This window comes from Aotus nancymaae, unplaced genomic scaffold (assembly GCF_030222135.1).
Source record: "Aotus nancymaae isolate 86718 unplaced genomic scaffold, 86718_ANA_hifiasm-v0.15.2.pri h1tg000058l, whole genome shotgun sequence".
Taxonomy (NCBI): Eukaryota; Metazoa; Chordata; class Mammalia; order Primates; family Aotidae; genus Aotus; species Aotus nancymaae.
Genome location: NW_026988472.1, coordinates 42,132,933 through 42,156,622, shown reverse-complemented (window position 1 = coordinate 42,156,622; position 23,690 = coordinate 42,132,933). Strand labels below are relative to the sequence as shown.

The 23,690-nt window shown below is 45.4% G+C and overlaps 1 protein-coding gene across 1 annotated transcript in view; it reads left to right on the top strand.

The window, feature by feature from the left end:
* Positions 1-23,690, top strand: part of SYAP1 (synapse associated protein 1) — a 48,618-nt gene that overhangs the window by 20,658 nt on the left and 4,270 nt on the right. The window contains exons 2-8 of the mRNA XM_012434459.2: positions 1,547-1,665; positions 2,510-2,576; positions 8,760-8,833; positions 9,587-9,726; positions 18,017-18,165; positions 20,392-20,450; positions 20,887-21,034. Of these exons, the coding sequence (XP_012289882.1) occupies positions 1,547-1,665; positions 2,510-2,576; positions 8,760-8,833; positions 9,587-9,726; positions 18,017-18,165; positions 20,392-20,450; positions 20,887-21,034 (756 nt within the window). The remainder of the gene's footprint in view (positions 1-1,546; positions 1,666-2,509; positions 2,577-8,759; positions 8,834-9,586; positions 9,727-18,016; positions 18,166-20,391; positions 20,451-20,886; positions 21,035-23,690) is intronic.

Sequence of the window (23,690 nt, the reverse complement as noted above, 5' to 3'; positions counted from 1 at the left end):
TGAGGATGGAATCTGGTGTGCCCATCTCCCTTTGCCATTCTTATGGGACCTTCTCTACCTGCCTGCCCCTTCAACAGGTGTAAGTAAGAGAGGCAAGACTGCCCTAATGTGCCAGAGATTTCTCATGAGAAGAGGATGTCAGTTGCTTGGAAGCATCCCCCAGCAGGTCCAGCTTCAAGACCTGCCTCAAGTCTCTTTCAGCAGCCTGGATTCTGTAGGATGTGGACTTTGAAATGATATAGCCCTTATAGTGCAATAGAACCTTGACACATACCTTTTTTTAGGTCTTCTAGAAAGCTAATTTTGTGGCTTTGTTTTATAAAAAATGGAAGTTTTGTGGGTTCCACTTTTAATCTTGTTCTACATATTTGCTCATTATTATTAAGAATGATTTCTAGGCCAGGCTCGGTGGTTCACGCCTGTAATCCCAGCACTTTGGGAGGCTGCAACGGGCAGATCACTTGAGGTCAAGAGTTCAAGACCAGCCTGGCCAACATGGCAAAACCCTATCTGTACTAAAAATACAAAAATTAGCCAGATATGGTGGCAGGTGCCTGTAATCCCAGCTGCTCAGGAGGCTGAGGCACAAGAATCACTTGAATCTAGGAGGCAGAGGTTGCAGTGAACTGAGATCTGTGATCGTGCCACTACATTCCAGCCCAGGGTGACAGAGCGAGACTTCATGTCAAAAAAAAAAGAAGGAAAGATTTCTGTTTCTATTAGGGCTTGCCAAGATTTCTATTTATTTTTTAAAATTCCTTCAGATTTATCATGGGACCTGTTAATCTGGGAAAGGAGGGGCATTTTTTCTTTGAACAGGAGGGGAGGAGGAGAAAATAAAGATGGTGTACATGAGATGTACAAAGGAAGGAACGTGTAAAGGAGCCTTGTTCTTATTGACAAAATAAGTGGGCGGATTATTTACTGAGATAAATTAAAACCAGAGACTTGAGAAGAGCAAGAAAAGTTTGAAGCAGCTACTGGGAGGAGTGTGCTAAGGGTATTTGAAAGATGTGAGTGAGGCCAGACATGGTGGCTCATGCGTGTAATCCCAACACTTTGGGAGGCCAAGGCAGGCAGATCCCCTGAGGTCAGGAGTTTGAGACCCGCCTGGACAACATGGTGAAACCCTGTCTGTACTAAAATACAAAAATTAGCCAAGTGTGGTGGCAGGCGCCTATAATCCCAGCTACTCAGGGGACTGAGGCAGGAGAATCGCTTGAACCTGGGAGGTGGAGGTTGCGGTGAGCCGAGATTGCGCCACTGCATTCCAGCTTGGTGACAGAGCAAAACTCCTTCTCAAAAAAAAAAAAAAACCCAAAGAGATGAATGAAAGGCCTAGTAGGGTTGGCCAGTCCACCAAGAAGGTGGTTCTTTTCAACACTGTCAGTGCTTCTCATTCCTTGTTTCGGGTCCTTATGAACAAGGAACATGCCATAATGCTTTAGATTCTCATGAGATCTCTTTAAGGGAAAAATCTTAAACATAATAACCACAGATTATTTTGTTTATGTGTGGTTTTATTTTTTCTTTCTTTTCTTTACAGACTATCTATTTAACTTTGCATCTGCCGCCACAAAAAAGATAACTGAATCAGTTGCTGAAACAGCACAAACAATAAAGAAATCCGTAGAAGAAGGAAAAATAGATGACATCATTGACAAGGTACATTCAATTATCTTTTGGGAGTAGAAATGTATGAAATTCGTTGTTTCCTCTTGATTGTTTCTTCTTCTTATGAACATTTTTTAACCTGAGTAGAATATCATACTCTGATAAAAATGTTAATTGTTGAGATTCTTGATTTTTTCCTCTCTTTGTGTAACAAGTAAGTATAATATAAATTACAGTACTTTATTTAAATAACTGGTTTTTATTTTAATATATTACAAGCAATACATTGATACTTTGGGGTTATACTAAACTTTTCATGTTTTGTGGGGGTTTTTTTGGTTTTTGGTTTGTTTTTGTTTTTTTTTTTTTTTTGAGACAGAGTCATACTCTGTCACCCAGGCTGAAGTGTAGTAGTGCGATCTCAGCTCACCGCAACCTCTGCCTGCTGGGTTCATGCAGCTCTCCTGCCTAAGCCTCCCAGGTCGCTGAGATTACAGGCGTGCGCCACCACACCTGGCTGATTTTTGTATTTTTAGTAGAGATGGGGTTTCACCATGTTGGCCAAGCTGGTCTCAAACTCCTGACCTCAAGTGATCCACCTGCCTCACCCCTACAAAGTGCTGGGATTACAGACATGAGCCACCATGCCTGGCCAACTTTTCATGTTATGAATTTAACTTTATAACTGTTTGAGGATATATTTATGGCTTTGCATCATCTGACTAAGGTCTTACCTCATTAGGAACAACCCTTTTAAGACTCTAAGGAGTGAGTTTGTTTTTTTTCAGTGGGCCTATAGCATTTTGTTTATGTTGGTAAATATTTGAAGTAAGGAAGTTATCAATTAAACCTTAGATATATTGCTATTTAATTTGACTATGTATTTTTTTAACAGACAATTATAGGAGATTTTCAGAAGGAACAGAAAAAATTTGTTGAAGAACAACATACAAAGAAGTCAGGTATGGCATAGGTTTGTCTTAATTAACCTGCCAAGTTTTATTGAGCACCTGTTATGTGCTAGATACCACACTGTGGCTCTGAGAACACAAACATGCATATGCAATGGCCCCATCCTCTGGGAAGGACAAAGACTAGTGAGGGACACAAACTCATAAACTTCCATGATTTAAAGGAAGGGAGTAGATTGTTTTTGGGTGAGGCCTGCCGGTGTCGGCCTCTCTGGAGAGCTGGCTGTGAAAGAGGCAAGTGAGCTTTCAGTTCTGACTTTCTTTTTTTTCCCCCTGAGGCAGAGTCTTGCTCTGTCTCCCAGGTTGGAGTGCAGTGGCATGATCTCTGCTTACTGCAACCTCTGCCTTCTGGGTTCAAGCAATTCTGCCTTAGCCTCCCGAATAGCTGGGATTACAGGCACAAGCCACCACGCCCAGCTATTTTTTTTTCTTTTTTTATTTTTAGTAGAGACGGAGTTTTACCATGTTTGCCAGGCTGGTCTCAAACTCCTGACCTCGTAATCTACCAGCCTCGGCCTCCCAAAGTGCTGGGATTACAGGTATGAGCCACTGAGCCTGGCCTCAGTTCTGACTTTCTACCACATGCCCAGCACAGCGTACAATATACACATGACAGCCATTTAGCAAGTAGTGGCTCCCTTCCCATCTCTTCAGGAGGAAAAATGAAAGAGCTTTCCAGGGAGGCGAGTGACCACACTTGCAATGACAGAGGGCTGTAAAGAGTCACAGGTGTTTGGAGAACTTAATACATTACTGACAGATGACTTTTTAAATTTTTGAAGTTATAAGGCCTCAGCATGCCTACTCTTACCATTTGGTAGCATCCAAACACAAAACCAGCCTTGTGTCTTTGGATTTGGCAAAAGTAGTATAACTGTAATCCCAACAGTTTGGAAGGCAAGGTGGGAGGATCGCTTGAGCCTGAAGTTTGAGACCAGCCTGGGCAACATAGTGAGACCCTATCTCTACAAAAAAATAAAAAATTAGGCCAGGTGCAGTGGCTCATGCCTGTAATCACAGCACTTTGGGAGGCCGAGGCAGGTGCATCACCTGAGGTTGGGAGTTCGAGACCAGCCTGACCAATATGGAGAAACCCCATCTCTACTAAAAATACAAAATTAGCCAAATGTGGTGACACATGCCTGTAATCCCAGCTACTTGGGAGACTGAGACAGGAGAATCGCTTGAACCTGGGAGGCAGAGATTGTGGTGAGCTGAGATTGCACCATTGCACTCCAGCCTGGGCAACAAGAGCAAGACTCCGTCTCAAAAAAAAAAATTAGGGCCGGGCGCGGTGGCTCACGCCTGTAATCCCAGCACTTTGGGAGGCCGAGGCGGGTGGATCACGAGGTCAAGAGATCTAGACCATCCTGGTCAACATGGTGAAACCCTGTCTCTACTAAAAATACAAAAAATTAGCTGGGCATGGTGGCACGTGCCTGTAATCCCAGCTACTCAGGAGGCTGAGGCAGGAGAATTCCCTGAACCCAGGAGGCGGAGGTTGCGGTGAGCCGAGATCGCGCCATTGCACTCCAGCCTGGGTAACAAGAGCGAAACTCCATCTCAAAAAAAAAAAAAAAAAATTAGCCAGGTGGGTGTGGTGGTGCACACCTGTAGTCCCAGCTACTTGGGAGGTTGAGGCAGGAGGATTGCTTGAGCTTAAGAGTTTGAGGCTGAACTGAGCTATAAATCATGCCACTGTACTCCAGCCTGGGCTACACAGTGAGACCCTGTCTCAAAAAAAAAAGTAGTAGAAAACAATTCCGTTCAAGTTGTGCCACAGTTAATCCCATGGTGAGTTTCCATCAGGCATACTTGCACCTAGGTAAACTCAACAGCATGAAGCAACTGTTTTAGACAAGTGAAGTATACAAGGTCGCATCACTTAGTGATTATTTGGAAGCAGCAAAAGTGATCCTGGCTTGGGGACTCGCTGTAGGAGCTGATGCCTCTGAGACAGGAACTGTGAGGCATAGGGGTGGAAGCTTTGGCGGCAACTTCAGTTTTGAGGTGCATTAGACATCCCAGAGACGAGAACGTGTAGAAAGACAGGAAAGGGAACACAAGTGCTTTATCTGGGGAAAATTTCCTTCCTTTTCTTCACTTCATAATCACAGCAACTATGAAGTACTTACTGTTACCTCTGTTTTCCAGATAAGGAAACTGGCCTAGAGAGAAGATGACTAAAAAGCGTCCTTGGGGTAATTTCAGAGGAACTGGGGGTGGGAAGCATCTCCTCATACCAGTATCTTGGGCCTTAGGAAGGCTTCATCTGAGCATAAATAGCACCAGGAGAGGCTACCCAAGGTGAAGAGAATTGGAATGGAGACTCAAGTGTGTGAGAAAAAATGTTTTGGGGCTTTACCCTAATTTTTTCTTTAAAGTGTGCAAATATGTTTAGATTATCTTATCATTAATAGAATTTGGGTTATAATTGCCACCATTCCCTGGCTTGGGACAAGCCAAAGAATGAAACATGTGCCCATCTGCCCATCCATCCCTGTGTCCATCCACACATACACGTAACTTTTCTTTCAATGGGCTTGTGATAGGATATGTCTTTCCTCTGACTCGGAGAATAATAGTAAAGGGATTATTTCTGCCAAAATATTCCAAGACAGCAAAGCATTAGCTCTCCCAAGGGCCTGCCTTAATTGCCACTTTGGTTTTCAAATCATTCTTTCTCTTTTTTTATTTTTTTGAAACGGAGTCTCTCTCTGTCACCCAGGCTGGAGTACAGTGGCCTTCTCGGCTCACTGCAACTTCTGCCTCCCAGGTTCAAGTGATTCTCCTGCCTCAGCCTCCCGAGTAGCTGGGATCAAATCATTCTCTTTTAAAGGACTTGCTGGGTAACCAGCCTCATGTTTCCTTCAGGCATAGATGCCCTAACTGCCAGGTCTTCCTTATTGTTTGCTTTGTGGTGATGCAGGCCACTCTCCCATGTCACTTTACCTTGACTTCATGAAGCACCATGTGGTTAGCAAGATTTGCCTTTTCACTTTGTGTTGCAAGACCAGTGGGGCTAGAATCTAGTGTTAAGGCATCAGGGGCAATTGAGTGGCTTATGAATTAGTCCACACTTTTGTGACTCCTGCTTCCCATCCTAATCTTGCTGCTGGGGGCTGCGGAATGAGGCTATTAAAGGCCCCCTGCCTCTGTGTCTTCTGTGCCGATCTCCCAGATCTGCAGCGTTCACTCTGCCCTCTCCCTGCTCCACGCTGCTCACGTGGGAGAGATCCTCAGATGAGCTTGCCGTTGTCTTTGTTTCCACTCTGAACACCCCCACCCCCATCCGCCACTGACCTCCTCTTCCTTGTCCAAGATTGGGCTCCTGGGTCACCAGAAAATCTTGTAGGTCTTACCTCTCTGTAAGGTTGTCATTTGTCACCTGGCACAGCACTTACAGTGCTGAATTCTAACCACCTCTATCTTGTGAGTCCCAGAAAACATGGGCTAGATCTGGGCATTCCCAGCATTTAGCTGCTGACAGCTCACTGAGGATTTGATTCCAGCCCTTTTGTTTACTGCCTCCCACTTTTCCATTTCTTTCATTTTTTTGTTTATCTCCTGAAAACCCTCTTCTTATTCCTAATCACCTGTCTTACAACATCATCTTTTGTCATGAATCAAATACAGTAACTTTCTTTTTTAACTCCAGAAAAAGCTTACTCATTTTTCTTTCATTTTTTTAAGTAACTTTCTAAAAATCTTTTTTTTTTTTTTTTGAGACAGAATCTCACTATGTCGCCAGGCACCAGGCTGGAGTGCAGTGGCACAATCTCGGCTTACTGCAACCTCCGCCTCCCGGGTTCAAGCAATTCTCCTGCCTCAGCCTCCCGAGTAGCCGGGACTACAGGCGCACGCCACCACGCCCAGCTAATTTTTTTGCATTTTTAGTAGAGACGGGGTTTCACCATGTTGGCCAGGATGGTCTCGATCTCTTGACCTCATGATCCGCCTGCCTCGGCCTCCCAAAGTGCTGGGATTACAGACTTGAGCCACCGCGCCCGGCCTGAAAATCTTTTTATTTGGAAAAAATTTCAACTTACGGAAGAGTCGCAAGAGTAAAAAGAATACAGAGAACACCCATATACCAGTACCTAGATTGCTCTAGTTTTATTCTGTTTGCCTTATCATTCTCGCCTTCTCTCCAGCTCTTAATGTCTGTGTGTGTGCCCTTTTTTTTCTTTTGCTTTTCTTTTCTTTTTTTTTGAGATGGAGTTTCGCTGTTGTTTCCCAGGCTGGAATGTAATGGTGCGATCTTGGCTCACCACAACCTCCACCTCCTGGGTTGAAGTGATTCTCCTGCCTCAACCTCCCGAGTAGCTGGGATTACAGAAGCATCCCACCACCCTCAGCTAATTTTTGTATTTTTAGTAGCGACAGGGCTTCACCATGTTGGCCAGGCTGGTCTCGAACTTCTGACTTCAGGTGATCTGCCTGCCTCGGCCTCCCAAAGTGCTGGGATTACAGGCATGAGCTGCCACACCCAGCCGACCTTTTCTTGTTGTGTACACAAATGTTCAGTACACATTTCCTAAGAATTAGGGATATTCTCTTTCATAATCGTAGTATAGTTACGGCATTAGGAAATTTCACATTGATGCAATACTTTACTGTTCAACAGTTAATTTTGTTAGTTGACCTAATAATGTCCTTTATAACATTTTTTCCCCTCAGTATAGGATCCAGTTGAGGATAAGGTATTCTATTCTTTGTCATCTCTCTTAGCCTTCTTTAATCTGGAACATCCCAACAACCTTTCTTTTTTTTTTTTTTTTTTTTTTTTTGAGACGGAGTTTCACTCTTGTTACCCAGGCTGGAGTGCAATGGCGCGATCTCGGCTCACCGCAACCTCCGCCTCCTGGGTTCAGGCAATTCTCCTGCCTCAGCCTCCTGAGTAGCTGGGATTACAGGCACGCGCCACCATGCCCAGCTAATTTTTTGTATTTTTAGTAGAGACGGGGTTTCACCGTGTTGATCAGGATGGTTTCGATCTCTTGACCTCGTGATCCACCCGCCTCGGCCTCCCAAAGTGCTGGGATTACCAACAACCTTTCTTTGTCTTTTATGATATTAATGTTTTTGAAGAATACTGCTCTTCATTTTTTTAATAGATTCTTCCTCATTCAGGCTTTAACTGATATTTTTTCATGACTAGATTCAGATTATGCGTTTTTGGCCAGAATATTACATAGGTGATGATGTGTCCTTCTCGAGATATCACATCTGGAGGCCCATGATATTCATCTCTCCCTCATTGGTGATGTTGATTTTGATCACCTGATTAAGGTGTGGTCCAGTTTCTCTACTGTATCATTTAAGTAGAGTGTTTTTGTTTTGTTTTGTTTTGTTTTTTTTTTGAGACGGAGTCTCGCTCTTGTTACCCTTAAGTCTGGAGTGCAATGGCGCGATCTCGGCTCACCGCAACCTCCGCCTCCTGGGTTCAAGCAATTCTCCTGCCTCAGCCTCCTGAGTAGCTGGGATTACAGGCATGCGCCACCATGCCCAACTAATTTTTTGTATTTTTAGTAGAGACGGGGTTTCACCATGTTGACCAGGATAGTCTCGATCTCTTGACCTCGTGATCCACCCTCCTCGGCCTCCCAAAGTGCTGGGATTACAGGCGTGAGCCACCGCGCCCGGCCCAAGTAGAGTGTTTTTGTTTTTTGTTTTTGGAGACACGGTCTCACTCTGTCACCCAGGCTGAAATGCAGTGGCGCAATCACAGCTCACTACAGCCTCAACTCCTGGGTTCAGGTGATCCTCCCACCTCAGCCTCCCAAGTAACTGGGACTGCAGGCATAAGCCACAATGTCTGGCTAACTTTTGTATTGTTTTTGTAGAGACAGGGTTTCGTCATGTTATCCAAGCTGCTCTCTAACTCCTGGGCTCAAGCAATCTATCCACCTGAGCCTCCCAAAATGCTGAGATTACAGGTGTGAGCCACCATGCTGGCCTCAAGTAGAGTTATTTTTTTACCAAATGCATATATGCATAAAACTCATAATAAGAAGTCTGGTTATTTCGGTTAATGTTCATATTTGGAACTTATTGGTAAATTGCTATTTCTGATGATCATGCAGAAACTTCCATGCTTTGAAATCATAAATTGCAGCATAACCATCGTGACCTATTTTTTTCTCTTTTTTTCTTTGCCATTAAAAACTATAGAAGCAGCTGTGCCCCCATGGGTTGACACTAATGATGAAGAAACAATTCAACAACAAATTTTGGCCTTATCAGCTGTAAGTATCTTGTGGTACCCCAGATAGATCATACTTTCTTTTTTTTTTTTTTTTTTTTTTTTTTGCGACAGAATCTTGCTTTGTCACCCAGAATGGAGTGCAATGGTGCAATCTCAGCTCACTGCAACCTCTGCCTCCCGAATAGCTGGGATTACAGGCATGCACCACCACACCCAGATAATTTTTGTGTTTTTAGTAGAGACAGGGTTTCACCATGTTGGCCAGGCTGGTCTCGAGCTCCTGACCTCAGGTGATCCACCCACCTTGGTCTTCCAAAGTGCTGGGATTACAGGGGTGAGCTACTACGCCCAGCCAAAATTTTTAATTTAATGTTTTTTTTGTTTTATTTTGTTTTTGTTTTAAGAGAAATAGTCTCAGCCGGGTGCAGTGGCTTACGCCTATAATTCCAGCAGTTTGAGAGGCCAAGGCAGGCAGATCACTTGAGGTCAGGAGTTCAAGACCAGCCTGGCCAACACGGTGAAACCCTGTCTCCACTAAATATACAAAACTTAGTCAGGCATGGTAAGGCATGCCTGTAATCCCAGCTACTTGGGAGGCTGAGGCAGGAGAATTGCTTGAACTCAGAGGGCAGAGGTTGCAGTGAGCTGAGATTGCACCACTGCACTCCAGCTTGGATGACAGAGCAAGACTCCATCCCAAAACAAAAATAAAATTTTTAAAAAAACCAACATTGTTATGTATTAATTGCATTTTGTGGAATGCCCTGTGTTTTTTTCTTTTTTTTAATCAAAGGACAAGAGGAATTTCCTTCGTGACCCTCCAGCCGGCGTGCAATTTAATTTCGACTTTGATCAGATGTACCCCGTGGCCCTGGTCATGCTCCAGGAGGACGAGCTGCTGAGCAGGATGAGATTCGCCCTCGTTCCTAAACTGTAAGCAGGGTGTTCTCCAGCATTTCCTCGTTTATGCGCTCGGAATCACCACGTAACCATGGAAGGGACCCGAAGGGTCTCTATCTGTTCATAAAAGCAGGCCTTGCGGACCTTCAACAGCTCCCCTGGGCAGAGCACCCTAGAACCAAAACCAAGGGCTGATTTGGCAGGAAACAGAGTGGAGATGAAGTGTGCTTTTGTACCCCAGTTACGAGGTAGGACACATTTCCCTACAGAAACCACAAACATGCTGCATCACCCTGAATCACATTCAGGTCTCTGAGGCTCATCAGGATCCTTTTTCCAAGCTGACTGCGTTTTCCATGCAGGCTCTGCCCTCCCTCGGCAGTGTTCCTGCTCTCTTTCCCAAGGCTTTTCCTCTGAAGGCGCCTCTGGGCTCCACAAATCCCAGTTTGTCCTGTAGGCTCTGGCGCATGCACGATGCATTCTGGGAGCCTTCCCTGGTGGTGCGGCTGGCAGGGGCTGCTTTCCCTGCTGCTGCCTCCCTTGGGTATTCTGTCTCAAGCTCTTCCATGCCTCTTCTAATCCAGTCCCTTGTATTGAAGCTGTCGCATATTTGAAGTCTGCGTTCTTTCTTATTCGGTTCCGTTTCTCTTAACCTTGTCATGTGGGTGCGATGTTTTACTGTTCTCTGAGGACATGAGTTACATTTCTCTTGAAAGACTCCCTTTTTCAGCCAGGTGTGGTGGCCAACGCCTGTAATCTCAACAGTTGGGGAGGCTGAGACGGGAGGATTGTGTGAGGACGAGTTTGAGACCAGCCTGGGCAACATAGTAAGACCACCATCTTTACAAAAAAATTAAAAATTAGCCAGGCATGGTGGTGCACACCTGTAGTCCCAGCTACTCAGGAAGCTGAGGTGGGAGGATCACCTCAGCCTGGGAGGTCGACACTGCAGAGAGCCATGATCATGCCACTGGCATTCCAGCCTGGGCAACAGTGTGAGACCCTGTCTCAAATAAAAGAAAGACTCCTTTTTCTATGCTGTTTCCTCAGGACTCTTGTGTTTGTTTGGGGTTCTGTCTTTTATGTGACGGGCTTTCCTTACCTGTCCCTTCGCATTAACAGTGCCATACTGAAAGGGTGCATGGCCGCTGAATGTGGGGACAGGCCTTTTGGCCTGGAGAGGCTCAGGAGCTGTGGGAAGGTAGCTTGCCCCCAGAGGACTCCTCAGCCTCGTGCATAGCTACAGGCAGGACAATGGGAAGAGCCAGTTGATAAGTAGAGTGTCCTTTGACCCCTGTGGCTTCACTTTGGTGTCACACCCCCAGTCTCAACTGTGCCACCTGTCCCTGAGTATAGAGCAGCCAAGCTGCTCTATACAAAGAAATGAAGAAGAAAGAGAGAAAGAGGGAGGGAGGGACAGATGAGGGAGGGAAAGAAGGAAAAAGAAAGAAAGATGCTTGCTGAAGTATTTACAATTAAAAGAATATGATTTCGACCGGGCACAGTGGCTCACACCTGTAATCCCAGCACTTTGGGAGGCCGAGGCAGGCGGATCACAGTCAGGAGATCAAGACCATCCTGGCTAACATGGTGAAACCCCGTCTCTACTAAAAATACAAAATATTAGTCGAGCGTGGTGGCCCACACCTGTAGTCACAGCTAATTGGGAGGCTGAGGCAGAAGAATTGCTTGAACCCAGGAAGTGGAGGTTGTACTGAGCCGAGATCACACCACTGCACTTCAGCCTGGGCAACAGAGCGAGACTCCGTCTCAAAAAAAAAAAAAAAGGCTGGGCGCAGTGGCTCACGCCTGTAATCCCAGCACTTTGGGAGGCCGAGGTGGGTGGATCAAGAGGTCAAGAGATCGAGACCATCCTGGTCAACACGGTGAAACCCCGTCTCTACTAAAAATACAAAAAATTAGCTGGGCACAGTGGTGCATGCCTGTAATCCCAGCTACTCGGGAGGCTGAGGCAGGAGAATTGCCTGAACACAGGAGGCGGAGGTTGCGGTGAGCCGAGATTGCGCCATTGCACTCCAGCCTGGGTAACAAGAGCGAAACTCCGTCTCAGAAAAAAAAAAAAAAAAAAAAAAAAAGAATGTGATATCTTGCATTTGCCTTAAAATATTCCAGCCCATTCCCAAAGAAAAGCGTGTGTTCAGGGGAGGGGAGGATAGACAGAACTCAGCTGACGAAATGCTTTTACTCATGGTAGGTAGGTCATGGGTACATGCGGTTCATTGTTCTAGTCACTCCACTTCTGTTTCATTGAAAATTTCCATAACAAAACAAAAACAAGCTGTCACACACAAATATATGGCTTCCGAACTTTTCCTCCCTGACACACAGAAGCACAACTTTGCTCCTTTGAGACACTTTTTCTGAACAGAAGCCATCATTAACTAGGAACACTTCAGAAAACAAAACTCTTGCTCTGGATTTCAAACTGCATATTAGTAGCTTTACCCTTCCCTGTGGCAGTCTGATGCTGTGACCAAGATGGGGTCCTGCGGGTACATCACAAGCACCCTCTGAGGCCCTCATTCTCATGAGAGTAGGGAAATCACAAATCCTTTCCTGCCTTGACCCTGGCCTGTGACATTTGCCCAGTGTTTCCCAGAGGGTTTTCACAGGATACGATGCCTTAAAATAGTCCAGGAAAACAAATAGATAAATGTTTGAGAGTTATTATGCTCAGTGAATCGTTTTCGTTTTAAGACAGGGTCTCATGGCCAGGCACGGTGGCTCACACCTGTAATCCTAGCACTTTGGGAGGCCGAGGCGGGTGGATCATGAGGTCAAGAGATCAAGACCATCCTGGTCAACATGGTGAAACCGCATCTCTACTAAAAATACAAAAAATTAGCTGGGCATGGTGGTGCATGCCTGTAATCCCAGCTACTCGGGAGGCTGAGGCAGGAGAATTGCCTGAACCCAGGAGGCGGAGGTTGCGGTGAGCCGAGATCGCGCCATTGCACTCCAGCCTGGGTAACAAGAGTGAAACTCCATCTCAAAAAAAAAAAAAAAAAAAGACAGGGTCTCTCTCTGTTGCCCAGGCTGGAATACAGTGGCGTGATCATGGCTCACTGCAGCCTCAGCCTCCCTATGAGTAGCTGGGATGACAGGCACACACCACCACACCCAGCTAATTCTTTATTTCTTATAGAATCAGGGTCTCTCTCTGTTGCCCAAGCTGGTCTCAAAGTCCCAAGCTCAAGTGATCCTTCTGCCTCAGCCTCCCAAAGTGCTGGGATTACAGGTGTGAGCCACTACGGTGCCCGACCTGGATTTCTTTACCAGAGGACTTCTCAGAACCTGTAGTAGTCCTCTGTATTGTGACTCTTCCCCAGATGGTGACATAGACTATTTCTGCAATGTGCCTCTATGACCACACCTCCCATATCAAGAAGGAGAGACTCTGGAAAGCAAAGTAGTCCGCGTGTTTGTTTTTATTACTTAAGACAGCAGGCCGAGCGCAGGGGCTCACGCCTGTAATCCTAGCACTTTGGGAGGCCGAGGTGGGTGTATTGCCTGAAGTCAGGAGTTCAAGACCAGCCTGGCCAACATAGTGAAACCCCATCTCTACTAAAAATTCAAAAAATTAGCTGGGTGTGGTGACGGGCACCTGTAATCCCAGCTATTCCGGAGGCTGAGGCAGGAGAATTGCTTGAACCTGGGAGGTGGAAGTTGCAGTGAGCCAAGATCACGCCATTGCACTCCAGCCTGGGCAACAAGAGCAAAACTCCATCTCAAAAAAAAAAAAAAGACAGCAAACAGTACCCACAATCAATCATAGGTACCTAGAATACTGAAGTCTCATTTTGGGGCATTTCACAGAGCTCAGACTTCAAAGTGATTTGGAAGATATTTAGACAGCCCACTACCTCATGGGAAGGCTAATTTCACTTTTGTTTGGCTCCAGTGTTATGGCTTGAGACCCTAGAACTTATCAGGACAAACAGGCCCAGTTCTTAGTTCCCCCAGGTGTCAGTCTCTATAATCCCTCACTATCCAGGTGATTTGCCTGTAAATACCCTTTGGTTTGTCAGTGTCATCGCTAAAGTGAGTCCTCAGGAGTGAATGTAATGTGTTGTCTTAATTGCGGAGAGCACACAATAACATATCTTGTATGTTTTTGATACAGCCTAAGATTTCATGAGCTCTTTTAGCAGCTGCAGCATACTGTGGTTTGCTAAGCTAAACTCGTGGTCAACTATAATCCCTTACAAATTTCTATGAAGCCCAATCTCCTTCTTGCCAAACTACTTCTAAGAGATGTTACAACAGTTGTGTGGCCACATGAGTTTGGGAAATGCTGCTTGGCATGTAGTAAGAACTTAACAAGTGAGAGGTTATTGTTCCTGTGACCATCTGTCATGGCAGACAACTTGTCTTGTTCCCCCAGCACCTAGCACAGTTCCTGATGCACATGGCACCATAATGCTACCGGTAAATGTTGGTGCCATTAATAAAAGAAAAGTGGGGCTATGTCTGGCAGCACATTGCATCTTGTTACCTGTCATCGCTTGTAATCATGCATTTTGCCTCTATCACTTACAGGCTAGCTTCCAGGCCTAGCTTCACCATTTACAGATGTGACAGACAACTGTGCATTCTGATGTCTCATCTAAGGCAAGCCCTGTCCAGATTCACAAGCCTGAGTCTCATTGTTTTCTGCTAGTTCTCACTGATTTTTTTTTTTTTTTAACAGAGTCTCACTCTGTTGCCCAGGCTGGCTGGAGTTCAGTGGTACAATCTGAGCTCCTGCAACCTCCGTCTCCTGGGTTCAAATTATTCTCCTGCCTCAGCCTCCCAAGTAGCTGGGACTATTGGCATGTGCCACCATATCCAGCTGATTTTTGTGATTTTTGTATTTTTTGCAGAGATGTGATTTCATCATATTGCCCAGGCTGGTCTCAAACTCCTGACCTTGCATTCCTCCTGTCTTGGCCTCGCAAAGCACTCGGATTACAGATGTAGGCCACGATGCCTGGCCCATTTTGTTTTTATTTATTTTTGTTTTTTTGTATTCAACCCTCAAGATTTTTTTTTTTTTTTTGAGGCGGAGTTTCACTGTTGTTACCTAGACTGGAGTGCAATGGCACAATCTCGGCTCACCACAACCTCAGCCTCCTGGGTTCAAGCAATTCTCCTGCCTCAGCCTCCCGAATAGCTGGGATTACAGGCACGCACCACCATGCCCAGCTAATTTTTGTATTTTTAGTAGAGACGGGGTTTCACCTTGTTGACCAGGATGGTCTTGATCTTTTGACTTCGTGATCCACCCGCCTCGGCCTCCCAAAGTGCTGGGATTATAGGCGTGAGCCACCGCGCCCGGCCAAGATTTTTATTTAGTTGCTCTGAAGTGAGCAGTTATCAATGGATTATTTTTGCTATTATTCTGAAACACAAATTTACAGAAAAATTGGAGATACAATATAAAGAACTTTCCTCCAAATCACTTGAAACCTTGATGTCCCATCACTCCCAAATGCTATAGTGTTATACAAGCATTCTCCTACATGACCACAGTGTGCCCATCCAAATCAGCAAATGATCATTGTCACATTATTACCATCTCATTCTCAGACCCTATTGAGGTTTTTCCATTCATCTCAATAATGTCCTTTTTAGCAAAAGAGCCCATTTCACACTCACAGGTTACATTTGGTTTTCATGTCTCATCAGTCTCCTTCTGTCTGTTGCAGGCTGTCTGGTGGCACATGCAGCCGTTTGTCCCATTACTGTTCATACTTGGGTCATTTGATGAAGGTGGTGTGTGCCAGGTTTCTTGACTGTGAAGTTACTCTTTTCCTCTTTGAATGTAATTAGTATTTTGCTGGGCAATACTTTGAAACTGAATATTCTGTTCATCAGACTTTCCGTGTATTCATGTATTTATATTTGTATAGACTCATGCAGTGGGTTATAATCTGATGCTATTGTTTATTTTGATGCTGAAATTATTACCAATTTGAGGCCAGGCATGGTGGCTCATACTTGTAATCCCAGCACTTTGGGAGGCTGAGTTGGAGGATCACTTGAGCCCAGGAGTTCAAGACTAACCTGGTCAACATGGTGAAACCTCATCTCTACAAAAAATTAGGCTGCATGGTGGCCTCTGCCTATAGTCTCAGCTACTCGGGAGGCTGAGGTAGAAGATCACCTGGGCCAGGGAAGTCGAGGCTACAGTGAGCCATGTTAACGCCACTGCACTCTGGCCTGGGTGACAGAGTGAGACTCTGTCTCAAAATTTAAAAAAATATTACCAATTTGGCCAGTGGGAGACTCTTCTAGCTGACTTGTGTCTTTCTAACTTGTCCCCATCATTTCTTAGTGCATTTCCTTGCTCTCTGGCACAAGATAGGGTTCTTTCCCTGCTCTAACCCTGGAATCGGCGTTTTTTTTTTTTTTTTTTTTTGAGATGGAGTCTGTCTTTTTTGCCAAGGCTGGAGTGCAGTGGCGCAATCTCGGCTCACTGCAATCTTCACCTCCCAGGTTCAAGCAATTCTCCTGCCTCATCCTCCTGAGTAGCTGGGACTACAGGTGCACGCTGCTATGCCTGACTAATTTTTTGTATTTTAGTAGAGACAGGGTTTCACCGTGTTGCCCAGGATGGTTTTGAACTCCTGAGCTTGGGCAATCTGCCCACCTCGGCCTCCCAAAGTTCTGGGATTACAGGCATGAGCCACTGCACCCAGCTGGAATCAGTCATTTATCCAGGGAGTTCTGGATCCTTTTAGTGGAAAATCTAAATTTGGTATTTAGAAAGCAAGATCTGGGTGCTAGGTATGCTCGTTGGCATTGGGGTGCCACTGCTCTGCATGCTATCAGTGGACACAGCCAGGCAATGTGTGTGTGCTCATTTGTGTGTGTGGAATGAAAACCATGTGTTTATGGTGCTACCTCATGACAGGGGTCATTCTCATTTTCTCCCTTTCCATGTTTGTAACTCTCCTCTCTGATGATGAGAAACCTGGTTTCCACTATCTTTAATATTTTTACTTATTCCCCATGCATGTGACCAATCTGTCATTTTTGCTGCCACTCACTCCTCTGCTCAGACACCCTTCTCTCCCTGCTTGGTTCTCACTCTCCATTCCAGGCCACCCCTGTGTGGACACTTACCTGATCCACTTGGGCACCAACACATCACAGCGGGTGATTCTCATAGGTAGCAAGTTTGAGAAGCACCGAGAGTTTTCAGGTTGAACTGCACTTCAATCTGTTTATCAAGCATTTCCCACTTCATTGCTAACGCTTACTGGTTACAAATTATTCGCAAGCTACCAAACACTCTCTTTCATAAGGAACAACAGCCACAATGCTTTCTTCTCACTGCTGGAAAGCATTTAATCCTCTGAGAAACAGCAAGTGATTGGTGGAGTCCTGGTCTTCCAGGTTGACTATGCTAGTTTCACAGCAATGCCCTGTTTTCTTCTACTGAGGGCAGTATTGGTACCATTAAGATACCAAGAAATGCTGAGGTTTCATTGCCATTCTGTAACTTGTATTTTGCTGCTATGGGGAAGATAGCTGTTATGTTTATCCTGTTGTTTAGCTTTCAATTCTAAAGTGAATATGGGCCGGGCGCGGCGGCTCACGCCTGTAATTCCAGCACTTTGGGAAGCTGAGGCGGGCGGATCACCTGAGCTCAGGAGTTCGAGACCAGCCTGGCCAACATGATGAAACCCCATCTCCACTAAAAATACAAAAATTAGCTGGGCATGGTGGCAGGTGCCTGTAATCCCAGCTACTCGGGAGACTGAGGCAGAATTGCTTGAACCTGGGAGGCGAAGGTTGCAGTGAGCTGAGATTGCGCCACTGCACTCCAGCCTGGCAACAGAGCAAGACTCCATTTCAAAAAAAAAAAGAAACCCCATGTCTCCTAAAAATACAAATACAAAAATTAGCCAGGTGTGGTAGTGGGCACCCGTAATCCTAGCTACTCAGGAGGCTGAGGCACGAGACTCACTGGAACCCAGGAGGCAGAGGTTACAGTGAGCCGAGAACATGCTCACTGAACTCCAGCCTGGGCAACAGAGTGAGACTCTGTCTCAAAAAATTTAAAAAAAAATTTTTTTAAGCCAATACAAACCCCCTCTGAACCTCACTCAGCTTTGAAAGTGCTCCTACAAATCATCTACTCCAGTCCCCTCTACGACAAATAACTCCTGTGTGCACTTGTCTGTGTGCATTCTCAAATGCGTTCTTGTCTGTCTGCTTTTATTCATTTTTAATTTTGCCTTTTTCCACATGTTCTAATCTGTCTTTTTGTTTGTTTGTTTGTTAACCAAGCTTTGGTTCTGTCTTTCTTTAAAAGTGTGAAGGAAGAAGTGTTCTGGAGGAACTACTTTTACCGCGTCTCCCTGATTAAGCAGTCAGCCCAGCTCACGGCCCTGGCCGCACAACAGCAGGCCGCAGGGAAGGAGGAGAAGAGCAATGGCAGAGAGCAGGATTTGCCACTGACAGGTACATTCTGGGTAGAAGACAGCACTCTACAGAAAAAGCTATTCTTAGAGACTCAAATGACCTTGACCTCTTATACGTACCAGAAATGTCATTGTCTTAGGAAAAATTCTTTTCCTCGCAGAGGAATCTTCATTTCTCTCTTACTGCCTTCTCTCTGACCCAACTCACACATGTCTTCCCCAAGCTTTCCTTTACTTTGCTTGTATCTCCTTTCTCATTCCTTGTTTTTATTTTTGTTTTTGTTTTTATTTTTTTATTTTTATTTTTTTTTTGAGACGGAGTTTCGCTCTTGTTACCCAGGCTGGAGTGAAATGGTGATCTCGGCTCACCGCAACCTCTGCCTCCTGGGTTCAGGCAATTCTCCTGCCTCAGCCTCCTGAGTAGCTGGGATTACAGGCATGCACCACCATGCCCAGCTAATTTTTTGTATTTTTAGTAGAGACGGGGTTTCACCATGTTGACCAGGATGGTCTCGATCTCTTGACCTCGTGATCCACCCGCCTCGGCCTCCCAAAGTGCTGGGATTACAGGCGTGAGCCACCGCGCCCGGCTGTTTCTGTTTTTAGACACAGGTCTCACTCTGTTGCCCAGGCTGTCCTTAAACTCCTAGACTCAAGCGATCCTCCTGCCTCAGCTTCTCAAGTAGCTGGGACTTAACAGGCATGAGCCATTGTGCCTGACGAGTTTTTTTCTTTTTATTTCTCTTTCAAACATCCATCATCTTCCCCACCTCTCATTGTTAGCCCTTAACCATGTGACTCTTTACACTCTGTCCTCCGCTCTGATTCAGTCCGCCTCCTTTTTGTTTGTTCCAAGATGATGTTTCTTCAGTGCGTGTAGTCTGTAGAGCAGAACGAAGCACCATTCCACTGCAAGTTACAAGGGTCTGTCTAGTTCTGAGCTAGGCACTGATGAACACTGGACTCATTGTGACACTAACTTACCCCTGGTTGTGGGGAATGTGTTTTACAATAATGGCAGCTGTTTGAAATCTGTAATAATAATTAAAACAAGAAACACATTTTGTGTTATATTTTAAATTTGTAGTGAGTACCTGCTGTGTATAACAGGTACTCATTACAACTGGACATTTATCTCACAAGAAGCAGGGTGATTTAATTCATGGAAATTTTTTTTTTTTTGAGATGGAGTCTCACTCTGTCACCCAGGCTGGAGTGCAGTGGCTCCATCTCAGCTCACTGCAACCTCCACCTCCTGGGTTCAAGCAATTCTCTGCCTCAGCCTCCCGAGTAGCTGGGACTACAGGCGCCTGCCACCATGCCCGGCTAATTTTTGTATTTTTAGGAGAGGCAGGGTTTCAGCGTGTTGGCCAGGCTGGTCTGGAACTCCTGACCTTGTGATCCACCCACCTTGGCCTCCCAAAGTGCTGGGATTACAGGCGTGAGCCACCACACCCAGCCTAATTAATGGAATTTTAAATGATTAAGCAAAACAGCATGTCCCGAGGTACAGATTATACAGAATACTAGGACAGGCTCTGACACTGCTCTTACTGTCAGGGAAATGGAGTGAAGTTGCTCTACAGAGGAAAATTCGTCATTTTATGTGTCAGTGTTAACATGCATTCCAATTGTCTGTCATTCTTTAGCTTATGTTAATTTTGTTTGAAAATGCCATTTTACCAAATACTGCTTTGTTTAACAAAATGGACAGTATTCCATAAAGACTCATGACGGTATTCCATAAAGACTCATGACAGTATTCCATAAAGACTGCCTTTTTCTAGCACTCATGTCAGCAGGCAAACTTGATAAATAACTTAATTCTCATTATCCTAAAAAAGTACTGAACTATTCTTCAGTGAATTTTCCTAACACTGAAGTCCTGCTGACAGTTTTATATAAGGAGTATTGAATATGATGACATGTTAAAAATATCCCCAGGAGGCTGAGGCAGAAGGATCACTTGAGCCCAGAAGTTCAAGTCCAGCCTGGGCAACATAGTGATACCCCATGTCTAAAAATAGATAGATAGATAGATAGATAGAGAGATAGAGAGATAGATAGATAAAAATAGCCCCAAAGTAAGAGATTGAGATGGTTTCACCCTGGCTGTTATAACTTAAGAAAAGCTGAAAGCGTAACATAAAAATTCATTTCTGAAAATTATTTAGTATCAAAATACTTGTGGATATTTTACTGTGATTATAACATGTATTCAGAACTGAACCAAACAATTATTGTCTCTCTTATTCTCACTTCTTAGAGGCAGTACGGCCCAAAACGCCACCTGTTGTAATCAAATCTCAGCTTAAAACTCAAGAGGTAATACAGTTTTACATTGTACCTAGTAGTTGATATCTGGAAATAAAGTAACTGTGTTAACTATTTCTGATACCATTTAAAACTATGTATCAATAGGGGTTTGGAAGAAGCAGCATCTGGTATGTGAATAGTCAGGCAACTATGGCTGAGACTTGAGGGCGATTTACTGGCATATGTAATTCTAGATGTGCTCATCAGGGATTGGGAAGAACGTTGGAGTGATTCAAGCTGTAAGAATAATAGCCTCAGGTGGTAATTCATGTAGTTACCAAGCAACTGCAAGTTAAGAAGGTTGGAGAGCAGTGCTCATTGTCTTTCAGCTCACAGAGAAAAGAAATGAAAATAGCACTGCATTAAATTGTGAGACAATCGCAAACCAGAATAACACAAATGTCACTTAGCAAACCATTTCAAGAGCTCATTTGTTGCATTTCAGGATGAGGAAGACATTTCTACTAGCCCAGGTGTTTCTGAGTTTGTCAGTGATGCCTTCGATGCCTGTAACCTAAATCAGGAAGATCTGAGGAAAGAAATGGAGCAACTAGTGCTTGACAAAAAGCAAGAGGAGACAGCCATACTGGAAGGTAAAAGACAAAACAAACCAAAGCAAAGAAACCATTCGCCTCCCTAATTCCAAAGCTGATTGTAGAAAATTGTTATTCTGAAGCCAGTGTACAAAAATATGTTGTAAATTTTGCATCAAAATTGATTCTTGCCGGGCGCAGTGGCTCACGCCTGTAACCCCAGCACTTTGGGAGGCCGAGGCAGGTGGATTGCTTAAGGTCAGGAGTTTGAGACCAGCATGGCCAACACAGCGAAACCCTGTCTCTACCAAAAATACAAAAATTAGCTGGGCGTGGCAGCGTGGGCCCATGGGCCCAGCTATTTGGGAGGCTGAAGTAAGAGGATGGCTTGAGCCCAGGAGGTCCAGGTTGCAGTGAGCTATGATCACACTACTGCATTACAGCCTGGGAGGCAGCAAGACCCTGTCTCAAATAAATGAATAAATAAAATTGATTTTCTGTTCCCTACTAGAAAGTGGAGTCTAACAAACAAGACCAGACCTCACCCATGTCCCTCTGCCTTAAGCACTCACAGAAGCAGATCAAAGGGTTTGGGAGTCTAGTGTGACTGTAGAGCTCCTCTGGTGAAACCCCCAATATAAAGGGGAAAGCCTGAGACTCAGAGAGGTTAAGCAATTCACCCAGGACATCTCAGCCCCAAGGACATGTGATCAGGAATGGGGCAAGAGCATGTACCCCTGGGCGCATGGAGATGCTGCCCTCCAGCCTTCTGCTTTAAAAGCTGGCATTTTGCTGGTATGTTGTCACGTGCCTATGGTTCTAGCTACTCAGGAGGCTGAGGCAGGAGGATCACTTGAACCCAGGACTTTTTTGTGTGTGTGTGTGAGGCAGAGTCTCGCTCTGTAGCCTAGGCTGGAGTGCAATGGCACGATCTCGGCTCACCACAGCCTCCGCCTACCAGGTTCAAACGATTCTCCTGCCTCAGCCTCCTGAGTAGCTGGGATTACAGGTGCACACCACCACACCTGGCTAATTTTTGTATTTTTACTAGAGATGGGGTTTCAGACCAAGCTGATCTTAAACTCCTGACTTCAGGTGATCCACCCGCCTTGGCCTCCCAAAGTGCTGGGATTACAGACGTGAGCCACCGCGCCGGCTGAGCCCAGGACTTTAAGGCTACAGTAAGCTATGGTCACACCACTGCACTCTAGACTGGAACACAGAACAAAACCTTGTCTCTAAAAAAATTAATAAAATAAATTTTTGGCCCCAGCGCAGTGGCTCACTTCTATAATCCCAGCTACTTGGGAGGAGGCTGAGGCAGGACAATCGCTTGAACCCAGGAGGCAGAGGTTGCAGTGAGCTGAGATCGCGCCACTACACTCCAGCCTGGGTGACAGCAACACTGTATCTCAAAATAATAATAATAAATTTTAAAAAGCTGGCATCCTGCTTGGCTGTAGATGTGTGCATGGAAGATTCTTTTCCCAGCTGCTGCATGCCAAAAGATCATTGCTTCTGGGAAGGAGCAGGCTGCTTTTAAAAACAGCTTTCTGGTTGGGCGCAGCGGCTCACACCTGTAATCCTAGCACTTTTGGGGGCCAAGGTGGGCAGATCACAAGGTCAGGAGTTTGAGACCAGCCTGGCCAATATGGTGAAACCCCGTCTCTACTGAAAATACAAAAAAAAAAAAAAATTAGCCGGGTGTGGTGGCACATGCCTGTAGTCTCAGCTTTTTGGGAGGCTGAGGCAGGAGAATCGCTTGAACCTGGGAGGCAGAGGTTGCAGGGAGCCAAGATCACACCACTGCACTCCTGCCTGGGTGACACAGCAAGACTCCATCTCAAAAAAAAAAAACACAGATTTCTTTCTTTTTTTTTTTTTTGAGACGGAGTTTCACTCTTGTTACCCAGGCTGGAGTGCAATGGCACGATCTCGGCTCACCGCAACCTCCACCTCCTGGGTTCAGGCAATTCTCCTGCCTCAGCCTCCTGAGTAGCTGGGATTACAGGCACACGCCACCATGCCCAGCTAATTTTTTGTATTTTTAGTAGAGACGGGGTTTCACCATGTTGACCAGGATGGTCTCGATCTCTTGACCTCGTGATCCACCCGCCTCAGCCTCCCAAAGTGCTGGGATTATAGGCGTGAGCCACCGTGCCCGGCCCACAGTTTTCTTTTTGATACAGAATCTCACCCTGTCACCCAGGCTGAAGTGCAATGGTGCTTTCATAGCTCACTGCAGCCTCAAACTCCTAGGCTCACACTATATTCCCACATCAGCCTCCACCATACCTGGGAGGGACTACAGACACATGCCACCACACCAGGCTAATTTTTTTAATTTTTTGTAGAGATGGAGTCTTGCTATATTGCCCAGGCTGATCTCTAACTCCTGGGCTCACGCAATCCTCCCACCTTGGTGTTTTTTTTTTTTGAGGTGGAGTTGGCCGGGCGGGGTGGCTCGCCCCTATAATCCCAGCACTTTGGGAGGTCGAGGCGGGTGGATCACGAGGTCAAGAGATCGAGACCATCCTGGTCAACATGGTGAAACCCCGTCTCTACTAAAAATACAAAAAAAATTAGTTGGGCATGGTGGTGCATGCCTGTAGTCCCAGCTACTTGGGAGGCTGAGGCAGGAGAATTGCCTGAACCCAGGAGGCGGAGGTTGCGGTGAGCCAAGATCGCGCCATTGCACTCCAGCCTGGGTAACAAG